The 18,573-nt window shown below is 46.4% G+C and overlaps 1 protein-coding gene across 5 annotated transcripts in view; it reads right to left on the bottom strand.

Annotated features, from left to right (window-relative positions):
- The window catches only part of LOC140426929 (protein phosphatase 3 catalytic subunit alpha-like), a 603,583-nt gene that overhangs the window by 79,003 nt on the left and 506,007 nt on the right, over positions 1–18,573 (bottom strand). For all 5 annotated transcript variants that reach the window (XM_072512224.1, XM_072512223.1, XM_072512226.1 and 2 more), the window contains 2 exons: positions 6,714–6,791; positions 4,806–4,900 (listed from right to left, as the gene is read on the bottom strand). In XM_072512224.1, the coding sequence (XP_072368325.1) occupies positions 4,806–4,900; positions 6,714–6,791 (173 nt within the window). The remainder of the gene's footprint in view (positions 1–4,805; positions 4,901–6,713; positions 6,792–18,573) is intronic.

An 18,573-nucleotide genomic window follows, 5' to 3' on the forward strand; every position in this document is an offset into this window, starting at 1 on the left:
TCGGTCAGGGGTCAGGGTGGAAACCCGTGCAGGTGGGCAATGGCACGGTCATGTCTTGTCCATAGCAGAGTCTGGGTATTAAAAATAGTTAGAAGTGTTTTTATTTCTTCTAACTCTTTCAGAGTGATTATTAGCATACCTGGCAGAACTATCCAAAGTTAGCTATTTAAATTGCTTCATTGGATGATTTCCAATCCAGCACAATTGTCCAGGGGAAGTTAGCGCTTCTGGTCAGGTAAATCTTTACGTGGGAACTTCCAAGATGTAACTTCCATTGCGGGCCAAATAAAAGAGGAATAATAACAAACTCCTGGAAGACACAATCCTCCTGAAATGGGCATAGACACCTGGCTGATGAAAACTAATGTTCAGCAGTACCAAGTGGTACATTTTGATGTGAAGAAGAGAAGCAATATAATCCAAGTGATACATTTTAAAATAACATACATAAAATTTACATGGCTATGGGCAAACAGCAGGGGTATCTCTAAGAAGGAACTGACACAGGAATGATGAGCTGAATGTCCTCTGTCTTTGCTGTATTTTTCTATGATGTCAACTTTCTTTAAAAAAAAGTTAATTTAGAAAAATTAGCTAGATCACAAAAGTGGCTAGATCTGTTTAATGATGTCTGAAGTAAGTGGAATTAATTTGAAAAACAGCAAGTTGATACTTTCACTGATCAGCAGGCCATTTTGAACATCAGAAAGCCTGAAAAAGGGAAGTGTTAAACTCTCTTTTGTGAGGCAGCAGGAGTTCTCCTTTGGGCCTTACAAGGGAAGTCTTAAATTCTGCTGCCTCAGGCACCTCCTTACCTGCCCATTTGTACAACTGCCTGAGGCACGATCAATTACACAAAGACGATAGTTGAATCCAATTGAGGCTTTATTGCTATCAGATGTGCGACCTTCCACAGCAGCTGGCGAAATGGCTGCTGGCTGGAGGACACTCATATTTATACTCCGCCTCCTGGGCAGAGCCAGCAGGCAGGGACTACCGGCGAGCCTGTAGTACAGGTCCTACCGTACATCACCAAATACAGGTGCTACAGTGGTTTACCACATTCACCACCTGTTAAAAATTGAGTCCAGCAGGGGTGGTGAATAACTATATACAACAATGATTTAATATTTACAATATTTGAGCAAACAAATGTCCTTTGATGCCCGGTGGACTGGTCAGAGGTTTAGCCGGTCCGGGGCCTTGATGTTCCTCTGGGAGTGACGCAGTGGTGTCAGTGATGTTGGTGCTGATCTGGTTGATGGTGACTCCGGGAGCGTGCCAAAATCCTCTTCATCATCGGGCATGGGCAGGGGGAGGATGGATGGTGGCACCGGGGGCGGAGGGGGTGTGGGGGTGGAACCTGCTGGTGCCAGGTCCCTTGAGGGAGACAGTATCCTGGCGGCTGTTGGGGAACGCCACGTAGGCGTACTGGGGGTTTGCGTGGAGCAAGTGCACCCTCTCCACCAACGGGTCCGCCTTTTGTGGAGTCAGACGTGCTTACGGAGAAGCACGGTTACCGGAGCTGTGAGCCAAGTCGGGAGTGACACCCCGGATGTGGACTTCCTGGGGAAGGCAAAAAGATGTTCACGGGGTATATTGTTAGTGGCAGTGCACAGTAATGAGCGAATGGAATGCATCAGGGAGGATCTCCTGCCAGTGGGAGGCCGGGAGTTTCCTGGATCGCAGGGCCATCTGGACGGCCCTCCATACCGTCCCATTCTCCGTTTCCACCTGTCTGTTTCCCCGGGGGTTATAGCTTGTCGTTCTGCTGGAGGCGATACCCCTGCTGAGCAGGAACTGACGCAGCTCATCACTCATGAATGAGGATCGCCTGTCACTGTGGATGTAGGCGGGGAAACCGAACAGAGCAAAGATTGTGTTGAGGGCTTTAATGACGGTGGCAGAGGTCATGTCGGGACATGGGATGGCAAAGGGGAATCTGGAGTATTCGTCGACCACACTGAGGAAATATGTGTGACGGTCGGTGGAGGGGAGGGGGCCTTGGAAGTCCATGCTGAGGTGTTCAAAAGGGCGGGACGCCTTCACCAGGCACGCGCGGTCCGGCCGGTAGAAGTGCGGCTTGCACTCCGCATGGACCTGGCAGTCCCTGGTGATTGTCCTTACTTCCTCGACGGAGTAGGGCAGATTTTGTGCCTTAATGAAGTGGTACAACCGTGTGACTCCTGGGTGACAAAGGCTGTCGTGCAGGGCCCGGAGTCGGTCTATCTGTGCACTGGCACATGTACCTCATGATAGGGCGTCTGGGGGCTTGTTGGGTTTGCCGGGCGATACATAATCTCGTAATTATAGGTGGAGAGCTCAATCCTCCACCTCAAGGTTTTATTGTTCTTGATCTTGTCCCGCTGTGTGTTGTTGAACATGAAGGCTACTGACCGTTGGTCAGTGAGGAGAGTGAATCTCCTGCCAGCCAGGTAATGCCTCCAATGCCGCACAGCTTCAAAGATAGCTTGGGCCTCTTTTTCGACGGATGAGTGACGAATTTCTGAGGCATGAAGGGTGCGGGAAAAGATTGCCACGGGCCTGCCTGCCTGATTGAGGGTGGTGGCAAGGGCGACGTCTGATGCAGCGCTTTCTACTTGGAAGGGCAGTGTCTCATCTACAGCGTGCATTGTGGCCTTGGCAATATCAGCTCTGATCCGGGCGAAGGCTTGTTGGGCCTCGGCCGTCAAGGGAAACTGGGTGGACTATATGAGTGGGCGGGCCTTGTCCGCATAGTTTGGGACCCACTGAGCGTAGTATGAAAAGAACCCCAGGCAGCGTTTGAGGGCCTTGGGGCAGTGGGGGGGGGTGAGCTTCATGACAAGGCGCATGCGGTCGAGATCTGGCCCCAGAACTCCATTCTGGACAACATAGCCGAGGATGGCTAAGCGGTTTGTGCAGAACATGCACGTCTCCTTGTTGTAAATGAGGTTTAGGAGAGTAGCGATGTGGAGAAATTTAGCGAGGTTGGCATCGTGGTCCTGCTGATCATGGACGCAGATGGTGACGTTGCCTAGGTACGGAAAGGTGGCCCGCAATCTGTACCGGTCGACCATTCGGTCCATCTCCCTTTGGAAGACCGAGACCCCATTTGTGACGCCGAAGGGGACCCTAAGGAAGTGGTATAGGCGGCCGTCTGCCTCGAAGGCGGTGTGTGGACGGTCCAATTTACGGATGGGGAGCTGCTGGTAGGCGGATTTCAGGTCTACCGTTGAGAAGACCTGGTACTGCGCAATCTGGTTAACCATGTCAGATATGCGTGGGAGGGGTACGCGTCGAGCTGCGTGTACCGGTTGGTGGTCTGGCTGTAGTCCACGACCATTCGGTGTTTCTCCCCAGTTTTAACTACTACCACTTGAGCTCTCCAGGGGCTGTTGCTGGCCTCGGTGATGCCTTCCCGAAGCAGCCGCTGGACTTCGGACCTGATGAAGGTCTTGTCCTGTACCGTCGGCTCCTGGTGGCGACGGGTTTGCAATCTGGAGTTAGATTGACAAAGAGGGAAGGTGGGTCGACCTTTAGGGTCGCGAGGCCGCACACAGTAAGGGGTGGTAAGGGCCCGTCGAATTTCAGAGTTAGGCTCTGGAGGTTGCACTGGATGTCCAGGCCAAGGATTAGTGCAGCGCAGAGGTTAGGGAGGACGTAGAGGCGGAATCCGCTGAATTCTATGCCCTGGACCGTGAGCATGACCGTACAGTACCCCCGGATCGCTACGCAATGGGATCCGGAGGCCAGGGAGATTTTTGGTCGGTGTGGTGTATCGTGAGGGAGCAGCGCCTTACCGTATCCGGGTGTATGAAGCTTTCGGTGCTCCCGGAGTCCAGCAGGCAGGAGGTTGCGTGTCCGTCGACTTTCACGCTGGTGGAAGCGTTGGTCAGGTTATGCGGACGAGACTGGTCAATTGACATGGAGGCGAGTCTTGGTTGGTCGTCGCTGGTGTCGGATAATGGGGCGGCTGGTAGTTGTCCTTCAGTAGAGTCATGGCTTCGGCACATCCTGGATTAACGGAAAGACTTTGGAGCTCAACATGGAATATAAAATCTGAATCTTCTGAGCCTCCTGAACAAAGTTGGTGCCGCGTTGATATACGCCTCGAAGCAAGCTAGCCAGCGCTGGAAGTCCTTTCTGGCGTCGCGTGAATGCGGATCCAGCTGCAGGCGATCCGGTTTGATACAGAGGTCCATCCTTAGAAACTTAGACGATAGTTGAATCCAACTGAGGCTTTATTGCTCTAAGTTGTGTGGCCTCCCACAGCAGCTGACGAAATGGCTGCTGGCTGGAGGACACGCATATTTATACCCCGCTACCTGGGCGGAGCCAGCAGGCAGGGACTACTGGCGAACCTGTAGTACAGGTCCTACCGTACATCACCAAATACAGATGCAACAGTGGTTTACCACACTGCCAAAATCCTTTCCCAACCACTTAGCTTTTAATGGGAGGCCGCCTCCGGCTCACTGTTTCGGGCGAGCAGCTGCTTGGTACAATATAAATTAGGCATGGGAGCTAAAATTTCTCTGGATTCTGCCAGTTTGATACTGCCAGTGGTCAATGTCCAATGCCTCACTCCAGCCCTTACCCATATGCCATCTGCTCCCAGTTAAAATGTCTTCCCTATCCTCCTCTACTGCTTTTTGGAAACAAGTAAATCCACACATCCTTTGGGGTTGAAGAAATGATGGTCGTTCATGTGAACCACGGTGGCAATGTTGAGAAAGTATGTGTGTTTATCATTCGTATAGAATTACAAATGTTTTCAATGGCATATACTCTATGTTGGCTTAATTTACAGTTCAACTCCATACCTTTGTTATTGTAAACATCAAGGTAGTTTGGTGCTGAAAAGATTGTGATAAGTGAAGGGAAGCCTGTAGTTTGACTCTTCCTGTACATGCGATAGCTGAAAGGCAAATTCAAGAATAATACACAGTAACATAATATTGTTTGCACTTGTCCTTTATGCTTTCCCATACTTGCCAGCTATGCAAAATAAATTTATATCAAGCAAATAAGAATGTGTCAACAGAAGTAATGGGCGGAACCTTGCCGAAATTTGACAAAGTGTCAGGCTCAGGCAGAAACTGGTGTGGAACTCTCCATTTGCACAGACCAGTTTTCTGACAGAATCTTGCCAAAGAAAAATGACTGGGCATTACTCTGGCATGCTGGCACAGGGCGCAAACTTTATTATTGCCATCAGTGAGTGACCATAGCATGGTACCCGAAACGGCACCAGGTCCACAATTTTGGCCAGGCGCCTGATTCGATGCCCAAACTTGGTTCGCGTTTGCGGTGTTGCGAGACGGAGAATTTCGCCCGATGAAAATTACTGCGATATTTGGATTTTTTGCAGAGTAAGTCAAACAAGTGCAAACTGAATAGAAGGAAAAATTGACAGTTTATGCTTTCAAGTTTTAACATTATAATATTCACTTTTAAATAAATAACTGTTTTGTGTAGGTTGTAGTTTAGTACAAGAGCTTTTCATTCTGAATATAAGCAAAAGTTACTGGACTACATCTGGCACAGACAGTAAATTTTTATTAATTCATTTTAAATAATAGGCCTCAGAATTTCTGATTTGGAGAGATTATGGGCGCGATGTAGCGGCTTCATCTCGACCGACTTGGTGTCATGACGAGGCCGTTGAATCACACGAGAGGCCTTTCGTGAGATTCGTGATGCTCAAAACATCTCGTGGGATTAAGCAGAACCTCATTGAAATATGCGCTTGCCCAATTCACCCAAGGCTTGGGATTCGCCAGCCTCCCCAGCAAGGCATCAATCGGGCTCCGTTTCGTACTGGTTCACAAAGTCGTGAACTAGTCGTAATGGCACCTGGGGGAGGGGGGAGGGTGAAGGGAGGGGGTCCTCGCTGGGGCGTTGATGTCCCTGGGTGGTCAAGGACAGGACAGGATGGCACTTTGCACTCCTCCTAGCACCTGGGCACCTTTGAACTGTCAGCCTGACCCATTTGCACTGTCACCTGAGCACCCTGGAAATGCCACCTTGGCACTACCAGGGTTCCTGGGTGACATTTCCAGGCTTGCATGGGCACTGCCAGGGTGCCAGGCTGGCCATGTCATGATGCCCAGGTACTAGGTTGCCTATGCCATGGGCTGGGCGAGGGGCCTTAACCCTAAGAGGTGAGGTTGGCGGGGGGTGGGGCTCGAAGAACCTGGAAGAGGTAAGTAGGGTGAAGTGCGGGGCCACGGTGGAGGGGGGGTCAAAATATCGTGGCTGCATTTAAAAATGGATCTCCAATCCGCGAGTCATCTTCCTGCACTAGTGAGTGAGCTCAGCAGTGCAGGAAATAATTGAAAGAGTTATCTCAATGGGAGATCTTCACCGATGCCAAAACAAAACGTCAATGTGGTGTTGAATATCAGGGTCTTTCTCGGCGCTGCTTAGTGGAGTTTAATTCAAGTCTGCTAGATCGCAGCCTATTAATATCAGCCATAGCCACATAGCAGAAACCACCTTTTTTGAAACTCTGACAAATTATTACAGATCTCACAATTTTGCTCGTGGTGGTCTTCAGCTTGCATCCCTCATGCCAAAGTACTATGTTGGTGTGGGTTTCTGGGCTACCTGTGAATGGCAGGCTTCTCCAGTATTTTCACTGGGAGAAATGGGCAAAATCGAAGATCAGGAAAATCAGGCTAAAATGTTAAAACAGCATTTACTGAGTTTGAAAATGTTTATAAGCTTACCCTGCATCTTGCGCTTCATGAGCTCGAATAACTGATAATAAATTATTGTTCTGCAGGAACTCACAAACAGCAGGATAACTGAAAAAGAGGACATGTAGAACAGTATCACTGGAAGTCAACTTGTCCAATAGTAACAGTAATTGGAAAACTGAGGGACAACAATAGTCAGGTGCAATTTAGTTAAGCCTTGTGCCCTTGGAATGGATAAAAGTCCATGAAATAATTGACCGTGGCACTCTAGGTGTCTGATCGGAGCAGCCTAGATTTTTTGGTATGCTACAGCCCACACCAGAATGGTCCATTCACCTAATTATGACAGATATGGACTTTTATAAATGAGAGCAGAATATTACACATATCCAGAATTTAAAGGGATAGGGATAAGTTAATGAGAAGCTTGTAATTGAAAGACAACAGTTCTGAAAAATCTTTCAAAGCAGTCGAAAGGAATTTCAATTCATGAGTAGCCTTTGGCGATATGGAAGATTAGAAATTCAAAATGTGTGTAACAATATTAAAGGGCAAGGAAACCTAAGATGCAACACGTGTCTGAACACAATTGGAGGAGCAGCTCAGCACCCAACAACAACAATTTGTTTACCCCCATATGAATCTAAAAGAAAATTGCTCCAGTACCTGGCTAAGAAATATAAATAGTGATATATATCGCAAATATTTGCTGCAAACTGGCCCTTCTGCAAAATTTCCTATCAAGTATACTAACATCCGACAATTGAACTTGCATTAAACATTTTTTTATTTCTGCCAATAAACAAGTTGATGATGAAAACAGAAGAGGATGGGCTGTTACAGTGGGTTCCTGTGCTGCCCTTTACGTCAACCTGTCACAAAATTGCACATAATGAAATTATCACAACATTAGCTAAGAAATCTCATGTTGTGTGCTGAGAATGTATGCTTGAAATTGAAAATGCTCTTTTCTCTGGCATTAATATCCCTCGCAAATCACCAAAGCATGGAGAAAATATCAGAAATACTTGAAACAGTGGAAATATATTTTGACATTATAAAAAGTATACATAGGCATGAACATAACACGCCTCAATGTTCTTTTAGAATGACAGAGGAACTATCTTAACAGGCATATCAAAACAAAGGAAATATTACTTGATTTTCTTCTTGCACTATAAAGGGCAGGATGCGTTTAACTTTTTTGAGGTTTTAGTTTTCCTGGACACAGATAAATGATCAAATTGCATTTGCCTTTAAAACATTACTCTTCATTCACTTGCGATAGTTGTGAAGGTGACATGGTGAGCTAACTCAATTATCAAAACACTCACAGTTTAAGAAATATAGAGTAAAAGTTTAAAAATCACGAAGATGCCCAATGAAACAGAAGTGAAGAACAATTGAGATGCAAGGCAAACACTCAATGCATGACCAGCAAGGCTCAAACAGAACTACAATCGGCATAATGTTGAGAGGCAGAAATAACCTGCTGCACAGAGAGATTTAGCTTTGGCTGTATGTGTGACTACTGGTGGAAGATAAGAATAAGCTTTTCTGTTAGAATAGATAATAAAAAAAAAACATACAAGGTAGCACTTATTATGATAGTGTAGAAACTAGAAAGACAACCTATGGTGTAATATTAAAACCTAACCAAAGAACATTGTATTGAATTACAGTGCTGACAATACGATGGGCTAGATTCTGCGGTTCTCCAGCCATGTGTTTCTCGGCGGTGCACCATTTGCTGGCAGCTGGATTCTATATTCTTGCCGCTTGTTAATGGGAGTGCCCATTGAAGCCGCCCCTCACCACCGGGAAACCTGCAGGTGGAGATGCGCTGCCGGCAGGAAAAGTGGATCGCAACGGCTGGAGAATTCAGGCCTATAATCCTGAATTAATTATTTTCTTGATTTGGTTAAAACTTGACTATGTTAAAATAAACAATTGTAACTTATGATTATCATGTTGTTAATCAGAATCTCTGTGGACTGGATTCTCTGATTTTGAGGCTGTGTCCGGTGTAAGTGTCTGGTTTTACCACCAAAAAATTAGTGATGCTCCGACCGGTGAGAGCCTAGCACCACATAAAATGCACAGCCATTCCTATATAAACGGCTGGAGAATTGCCAGGTCCGTGGCCGTGCATGTGGACGGCGACAACCTGCAGCGGTCGCGCCGTACAACATGGCGCCGGCCATGCGCGGACCCGACCTGCCAGATAATGCCCCATTGGACACTCCATCGCCACCCCCAGGCCACCGCCCGCCCCCCCCCCCCCCCCCCCCCCCAGTCCCCCAGCCCTCGCCGAAGCCTCCCTGGCCAGCTGCACCACGCCGACTGTGGAGGTGCTTGTCACAGTCCGCAGCGGCCACGCCGGGTTCATGAAAACTGCGAGCATACGTCCCCCGCGCCATTGGGAACTCAGCCCATCGGGGGCGGAGCATCGGGGAAGAGCCATTAGGGAACGTCCTGAGGCCGTCCCAATGGTGTGTGCCATACTCCTCGATGACGCCGTTTTGGAGGGGGCGGAGCGTCTGAAAACAGGCGGTGCCCCCGATTTGGTCATAAATTCGGTCTCTGCCCGATCGTTGATTAGGATATCGGCATCAGGCAACGGAGAATCCCGCCCTTTATATCTGCAGAAAACTAAGTAACAGGAGTCACACTTCAATTTTAGAGAGCAAAAATGGACAGTGGCTAATTGGCCATCCGTTGTACACTTTGCCCGATTTGCCGTTTTATCAAGGTCTATTTATTTCCTGATAGCTGGGGTCAGTCAAGAGTTATATGCTTTTCAAGCAATGCTGAACTTTGAAGAAGTTATTTGAAAATGTATTTTAATTCAATTTGGATTGTTATAATGTAGGTTAGCATGAATGAGCAAAATATGACAACAAATATTAACTTCAGGCACACATGAACTATTCCTATGCTGAAATGCAGCAGCAGCTGCATATTTATATCTTACAGAGTCTCAATCTCCAATCATGAATTGGAATCAAATTAATCAAAATTTTATTAAATTTACAAACCGTTAATGAGAAGTAAGTTTTGACTTACGCTGGAATTCTTTGAGCTCACGTGATTCCTGTCTCGAGATTTTAAAAGGCACATGTGTATAATTCTGTATTATAAACACATAATGCATTTTTGTACCATACATTGTGGTACATTTCTTCTGAGCGGACTTCAGACAAGAGAACAATATCAGGCAGGGGACTGGAACAACTTAGGGACATGAGCAGGAAAGGGGGGTGGAAACTGAGAATGATGAGCATTACTCCCTTAGGATTAGAATCAGGGAATGTAATGTGACGCCTCGCAAGGATTTCGGGATAGCAGAATAGTTGCTTAGTCAGTGATCTGGTACTGCCAAGATTCTGCCAACTTCACCATCTCCTACTGCAATAGCCAAGTAATGTCCCTTATGCTGCATGTTTTTCTTCTCAAAAAGGTTGAGGCATTTAAACATGGGAAGCCCTCTCATTGCCCTGTCTCTGGCAGGTATTGTGTACCCATAGGTCCTGCAAGAAGTTAGGGTGAACAAGAGTGAATGAACGATGCACTTTTGGGCTGTGCATGTAAACAATTACTCAAGGGTAGCTGGATAGACTTCATGCAAGATGGGAAGTAAGAGCTTTTCTTAATCAGAGAGCATTGCAAAATGTTGGATCTGTAAGGTTTCTTTGAGGGCGAAGAGAGTGTTGATGACCAGGAAAGACAAGGAAGGAAATGTAGAGGTGTCTTCTGTCTTACCTTGCCTGTCCTGCAGAGTATGTGGAACCTGTTGCAATAATGCTCTGTAGTTTTCGGGTCAAGGAATTGTCTCACAGTGCCAGTGCCACTTCCCTCCAGGTGGAATGAGTGACATTTCTGGTGCCTTGCTGGTCTCCAAGAACAGAAGTTTGAATAAAGACTATACTGCATTCCTCTTCTCTGCCTTGGCGCCATACCTTCCTGCTGTAGATGTTGCTGAAGTTGTCATACTTTTGGAAAAGTATGATAAAAAATATTGATAAAACCTGCTGTGAAGTTATGCAAAAGTGAGGTGAGAGAACGTATCATTACTTTTTTCTTGGTTAGTTGGCCCCCAGACTGCTCCTGAACAGCATTTTGAAAGGCTGCATGACTTCCCCTGCAGTTTAGCTATTTACACCCATTTTATGCCAGTGCACATGCTCCAATTAGTATGCTAATTAGACGACCTAGGAAACCTCACTTTACCTCCTTTTACAGACCACTCTGGATGCAACATTTCTTTTAAGAAGCTGCAACAGTGGTTTACTTCACTTTGTAGAAATTTTCCCTCCCATAATTTTTCTATCAGTTAGATTAGTTTTTATTCGACTTTCTTAACTTTCCTCTTTCACCAATATTCTGTGCATGTTCTTGTGCACAATAAAACAAATCAAATAATTTTGACTAAATTACAAAATGGTTTCAAAATGCTACAGGGCTTATCATTTAACTCTGCATATTTTGTCGGAGTTGCATATGATTGCCATAATTTTCAAAAGTGGAAGTACTTTTGCACAGAGATTGATTCTGGAATAATTTTAAAAGAGGTCTTAATATAAAGTAGTCTGAACTGAGTCTGTTCACCAGAGTTTCAGTCCTAGATATGTTTTTTGTTATAATTCTCTGCTACACTAGAACCCTCCTGTTTTTTATATTTCTGATTATCTGTAAATTAGATCAACACGATTTAGGGTTTCACGTCGCTTCTTTTAAGTATGCTTGGATCAGCTTTCCTAAGGATTCTAGGTGTTCATTTTCTTTGGGGAGGCAGATGAGGTGAAGCAGCTTCAGAAACTTACAGGAGGCAAGTTACTGGAACTCTTGACTTTCTGCTGATTTTGATTATTTAGCACGGTCTGTTTTAGAGGAGCTGAATGATTTACAAAATGCATTTTGTTTCTCTGCATTTTCTTTGCATCCATTGATGGTAAAAGGGTCCACTGCTTCATGGATTGGAAGCATTACTCCCCCGTTTCCTTAAAATTTCGATACTTTTGGACAAGATCCTTTTTAAAAATAAATTTAGTGTATCCAATTCATTTTTTCTAATTAAGGGGCAATTTAGCGTGGCCAATCCATCTACCCTGCACATGTTTGGGTTGTGGGGGCCGAAACCCCACAGGGAGAATGTGCAAACTCCACACGGCAGTGACCCAGAGCTGGGATCGAACCTGGGACCTCGGCGCCATGAGGCAGCAATGCTAACCACTGTGCCACCGTGCTGCCCTTTTGGAAAGTATCCTTGGCTACTCCAATACTACAATTCCTTGCAAGCGTGATGCAAAGAGGAAAAGAAAATCTATTCATCTAGCACCAGACACAAACTCAGAACAAGCTAAATGTTTTACAGCCAATGAAGTACTTTTGATGTGTAGTCAACGTTATAACATAGAAAATGAAATGTAACAAGAAAATGGTTACATAATTTACTGATGTCAGAGAAAATACTTTCGCGATACTAAAACAATTAGAGAGCTGTTATTAAAAACAATTTGCCAGCCCTGGACATCGGCGGGATCTTCCAGTCTTGCCGATGTGAACTGAGATTTCAATGGCTTGCCTGCCTCGCCGTGGATTTACCTGTGGTCAGGGGGGGGGGGGGGGCTGCTGCTGCTGAAAATTCTGGCAAATGTCTTTAAATTCCTCAGGGCTTGGTGGGTAGAATCTCAATAAAATGGCAGATTGCCAGACGGTCCATGAGTTTCCAAAATTACTTTTAAGGGAGAGAATCTCTAAATACATTTACAAGGCAAATTACAGCCAGGGGACAGATTCAAGGCTGGGATATGAGACCCATATCTTCTGGAGGATGGTGCACCAAATGAGGGGAGGTAACTGCTCTCTACAAGGAATTGTGGGGGACTGGACTTCCAAAGGAAGATTTTTGTTTTAAATTCCAGAGCAGCCCCTTTACTCGGGAGAATGTGGCTAGGATTGGGTGGAACACTGGACAACTTCACTCACGGGTGGCATACATCAATGTTTCCTTTGACATGGGCCAAACATGTCAGCGATGTACCCATCTTACTTCTTGCATCTGTCAGCACCAGGCTATAAGGTGCTGTCCCACCGATCCTATACACCGTGGTGGGTTGATTCTGGAATCCAAATGGGGCCATTTCAGGCATAACTGTGGGATTTTAGGGTTGTAATCGTTAATAATTTCATGAATATGTAAGCATTATATGGCTGTAAAAGTTTTTTTTTAAATACATTTGTGCACAATTCCTCTCGATAAAACCTTCTGTCTGTTACATTTTTGTATTAACTTTTCCCATTGTAACTTCCTATGTCTGCACTCTGATTGAAAACTACCTATGTCACGTTTTTGTGCTGTTTTTGCAGTGTCCCATCAGGGATAGTCATATCTTGCCTCATGTTTAAGTCTCTTAGTCCTGATCGTATACTGCAGAGGAACGTGTGTGCCTCAAGCAACTTTACTTTCCTGCTTCCTACTTTGCTGTCAGTTTTGCTACTGAAGCATCAGTAAATTTATAAAAATCAAAGTAATAGAGAGAAAAGGGACAGAATTCATGACTTTAAATTGGGTACTGAATGACATCCGCCTGTCTTGGTCCAATTATTCCATACCCTCTAATCCCAGCATTTGAAGGCCACACATGGTCTGTTGATGCTATGTGTGATCAATTATTTATTGTTTATGATTAATAATTTAATGAACCAGAGCATGACACCTTTTCATCTGGAATTTTGAAACTTTGTGAAAATTTTGAAACTTTGACACTTATGTTCAATTTGCAACGGCCCAATATAGATTGAAGGAGTCAGAAAGGATAAAGAGTGTCATGATTTTTTGCATGTCAGTGCCTTTTAGATTACCCTGTAAATATATAATACACTGTCATCCAATGGAATCAGGTTAATTCTACGTCATCCTTTAAAAAGTTAAATGCTTCTGAAACGAGGATACGTCCAGAAACCATAGGAAATGTTAGCAAAAAATCATTGCATTTAAATCTAGCAAGTCATTCCTTTTTTGTTGATTTCAGCCTACATTCCATCTCATTATATCACTCTTTCTTCAATCCCTCGAGTAACACCTTTAGTTCTCTCTTCAATGCTGCATGTTATCTGCTTCAATGGCTTTCTCCTACTGAAATTGATTCTTTTTCCGGTGTTCAGTTGCTATATTAAGAAATGGTTGACACTAAAGTGGGTAAATATCGCTGACAGGTTTTGTGCAGGATCATAGAATCCCCACAGTGCAGAAAGAGGCCATCCAGCCCATCGAGTCCGCACCTCCCCTCCAAAGGAGGACCCCACCGAAGCCCACGTGCCCTCACCATTCACCCTTTATGCACACTAAGGGGCAATTTAGCATGGCCAATCCACGTACATTATTATTTCAAAGAAGCTTGTCGAAGACACAATGCAAATTCTATAATCAACATTCTGAACTATTTATAAGATATTATATAATTTAACATAATAGCTAATCACTGTACCAGTATCAATGTTGGTGATCTAATTAATAGTGAATGATCTGCGGTGGGATGCTCCGTCCCGCCGCACCAGCGGGATTCTCTGTCCACCCAGCCGGCCAATGGGGTTTCCCACTGTGGGCAGCCCCATGCCGTCGGGAAATCCCCAGGGTGTGCTGCCAGCATGACCGAGAATCCCGACAGCGGAGAATCCAGCCCCTGATTTTAAAAATGTTATAATGACCTGTCACAATGCGGTTGATTTACGGCTTATAGGTGCCACAACATCTCAAATGTTTAATTCAGAATGTGTCACAAAAGTAATTAGTTGGTACTTTAATAGAGACCTAACTTTTCAGCTTCCTTTGTCATAAGAAACTTAGAATTGACGAACACATTGGGCTATGTCCCCACACTGGCGTGAAAACGGTGGTGTTTTACGCCAGGAAAACTGGCGCAAAACGGCCACCGATTCCCTGCTCTGGGTAGGTGGGGGGGGGGGGGGGGTGCTGCTAGCAGCCAGGAAGCACAGAGCTCCCAGCTCTAGCTGCCGATACGTCCCGGAGCATTGCTGGGTCCATGGCCGCACATGCATACGGCGGCCTACAGCGGCCGCACTGTGCTTCAATACGGATGCAGCCCACGGACCAAGAATGCAAATATAGTCCCCTCCTTCAGCCGGCACGCGCATCCTGGAATGCCCCCCCCCCCCCAATAGTGCTCCCAGCCCCGTATCAGCCTTCCCCTGACTGTGGCGGCGCTGGACTGAGTCCGTAGCCGCTTCGCGAGGTTCTCGATGGGTGAAACCACGCGAGTCCCACGCTGTTGGGAACTTGGCCAGTCGGGGATGGAGTATTGCGGGGCGGGCCTCAGACAATGGCCTGAGGTCGTGGATACGGCGCGCAGCATACACTTAGAGTACACCGGTTTTCAGGGGCGCCGCATCGTGAAAGCGGCGCTGCCCCCGATTTTGTCGTCATCGGAGATTCTCCGCCACGTTGCCGAACGCAATTTCTGCATCAGGGATAGGAGAATCCAGCCCATTGCTACTCTTATCAATAGCTTTCCACAAGACTGAAACATCATTTCAATGGGACAGGAAGGCAAAAATAGAAATGATTTCAGGCTCAGTAAATTATTGGGCAGATTATGCTGCAGCAAGGTATCTGTTGGTGTCAGCCATTCGTTCAACTCGCTCCTGAATACTTCAGGTCAAAAACATGTTTGTTTATTAAGTTGCTGAAAGTTCAAGCAGATGCAATGCTATGTGGGGGAACAGGACAACTAACAGTGCATTTTCCTTATCAATCGGGGGCTTTGGGAAATAAACAGTGGAAAATTGTAGGATGAATTAAAGGGGGCGAATTCTATGTCAATCAGGTACAAAAGGCGGGAAAAACTGAGTTAGAGAGAGAAAAAGAGACAGAAAATAAAGAAAAAACTGGCAGCTTTAAAATCTCCTCAAACAATTCCAACCTAAAGCACCGAGACTCAACAATTATGATAGCAGTTTGGTGTGGCGGAAAGATTGATTGGCATTCATTTACACTCATCAGACTGAATCTTCCGTAAAGTGACAATTACTGTTCGATTGCCACTCCACACCTTTATACATCGCTTACTCTGAAGTTGCACACCTCTTCCCCAGACATCTGACCCCAAAATACTGAGACATGTACGGCATACTTGCTCCGATAGTTCCTTCAGTGCAGTTCAGGATGGTTCATGGGTTCATAAGATATAGGAGCAGAATTAGGTCATTCGGCCCATTGAGTCTGTTCCACCATTCTATCATGGCTGATATGTTCCTCATCTGCTATCTACAATGTTACAGGCCAAGAGCTGGATTGCGAAATCAGCCAGAGCATCTCCTCCCTAGAACACATGACCTAGGAGTAGGAGTAGTCAATTTAGCCTCCCGCGCCTAACACCCTTAACGTGATCATGCCTGATCTCATCCTGGCCTCAACTCCACCGTCCTGCCCGTTCTCCAGAACTCTTAAACCCATCACCAATTAAAAATCTGTCTGACTGCGCCTTAAATTTACTCACTATCCCTGCATCCACCGCACTCTGGAGTAGCAAATTCCACAGATTCATAACCCTTTGGGAGAAGTAGGGCTGGATTCTCCGATTATGTCCAGAGGAAGTGTCTAGTTTTACAATGAAAAGGTCGACGCCGCCCACGCATCGACGGTACGCCCGGTGGGGGTCAGCAGCTGCACCACGTAAAACTCCCGATGTTCCCGACATAAACGGCTAGAGAATTGCCGGGTCCGCGGCTGCACATGTGCACGGCGACGATCTGCAGTGGTCGCGCCGTACATCATGGCGCTGGTCGCACGTGGACCCGGCGGCCAAATAGTGCCCCTCTCGCCATCCCCGGACCACCCCCCACAATTCCCCCAGGTCTCTGCGAACCCCTCCCTGCCAGCAGCACAGCTCCCCCACCCCCGCAACTCCGCAGCCATCACGCCGGGGTAACGGAAACTCAGACCACATGCGCGGTCGGGAAGATGGCCTAGCATCGGGGGAGGGCCTCAAAGCGATGCGCTGATACCATCGGAACGGCCTCAAAGCGACGCAAACCAGTTTAGATGGGGTGGAGCATCCGACAAATGGCGCCAGCCCCAATTCGTTCGCAAACGGGGATTCTCTGCCCGATCGCCGAATACGATTTTGCCGGCGGGCAATGGAGAATTCCACCCGTAGTTCTTCTCAAATCTGTTTAAATTTGCTACCTCTTATTCGAAGATTATGACCTCTCATTTTAGAATCCCCACAAGCAGAAGCATCAGCTCCAACTCTACTTTATCTATACCTTTTAGCATTTTGTATGCCTTGATTAGATCTCGTCTCATTCTTCTAAACTCCAGAGAGTATAGGCCTAAACTGTTCAATCTCTCTTCATACAACAAACCCCTCATCTCTGGAATCAATCTAGTGAACCTCCTCTGAAATGCCTCCAATGCCACTCACTTTTCCTCAAATAGGAGGACCACAACTATGCACAATACTCCAGGTGCGGTCTTACCAATGCCTTGTATAGTTGCAACAACAGTTCCTTACTTTACATTCAATTTATTTTGCTATAAATGCCAACATTCCATTTGTTTTCCTTTTTATCTGCTGCACCTACATGCTCGTTTTCTGTGACTCATGCATGTGGACTCCCAGATCCCTCTGCATCAGAGCACCCCAATGTCTCTCCCTATTTAAATTGTTGGGGGAAGTGAAGCCACATCCCTTTCTATGGCACCATTTGTCATAAACCGGTAAGCTTAAAGGTTCCAGTCACTAACAGCAGAGAAGGCTGAAAGGTTAAGAGGGAATAGGATGGCCAGCAAGGGAGGAAGGGGGGGGGGGGGGGGCGAGGAGCAGAATTACATGGTCATGGAGTATGGCTGGGGTAGTTGGATCGTGGGAGGGTTAGTCGAAGGCGATCAGTTTTATAGTTACCCAGATGTTACAACTGGTTTTACTCCTTCTAACTTTTCCTGGGTAGTTCTTCTGTTAAGAGAATCAGAATTATCTGAAGTCTACGATTTCAAATTGGAGTTTCGGAGAGCTCCAGAGGTAGGTGAAACTTCCTGGGCAATTCTCATGCAGCCTCCGTGGGGACGTCTGGATGGGGTCCTCCAGCTCATCTGCTGGGATACCTTCAGGGTTCGATTCTCCGGAAAGCAAAAGATCTGGGCCTCCATGTCAGTACATGGGTTTTTAAGCTTATGATAACGCAACTTAAATATCTGCAGCAAATTGAGTTTTTATGTCCCATGTAAATACAGCAACTTTAGGACACTTGATGCATTTCAATGCTGAGGCACAAAATAATGGGCACGATTTAGTGGAAACATTTCTAAGTGTCACTTTGGCCACAATTGGCGGGGTGTCTCTCGACAGCCGCTTTGGCGAGATCATGGCCCGTACGTAACAACATTTAGTGCCAAAAATTAGCTCCCAGGAGCTGCTCGCCATTACTGGCAGTCTCGCCATCTGATTCGCCAGACTCACCCCTCAGTGTCTCACTGCCAGCAAGGGGAAACTGCTTTTAAACGTTCCCTCACCACCCATTCCCAGTCAACACACAAGCATGGCGCGCAGCCAAGCACCAGGGCTGGTGACCTGGACAGGCTTCTCAACTTGGTGGATGCGAAACAGGACATCCTGTTGTCCCGCGGGGTCGAAAGGACCAGAAGCAGGGTCACCAATACCACTTGAGAGGCAGTGGCAGTGGCTGACAGTACGGGAAACATGACGAGGAGGACCACCGTCCAATGTCGGAAAGGGTCCAACGATCTCCACTAAGTTGCAAGGGTACATTATCACCTCTCTCCTGGCATCACCTCCGTCTACCACCCCTCAACCCCCCTCCCTGCCTTCGACCCCCAAAATCACTGTTGACACCTCACACTCTCCCACTG

This window comes from Scyliorhinus torazame, chromosome 7 (assembly GCF_047496885.1).
Source record: "Scyliorhinus torazame isolate Kashiwa2021f chromosome 7, sScyTor2.1, whole genome shotgun sequence".
NCBI classification, from domain to species: Eukaryota; Metazoa; Chordata; class Chondrichthyes; order Carcharhiniformes; family Scyliorhinidae; genus Scyliorhinus; species Scyliorhinus torazame.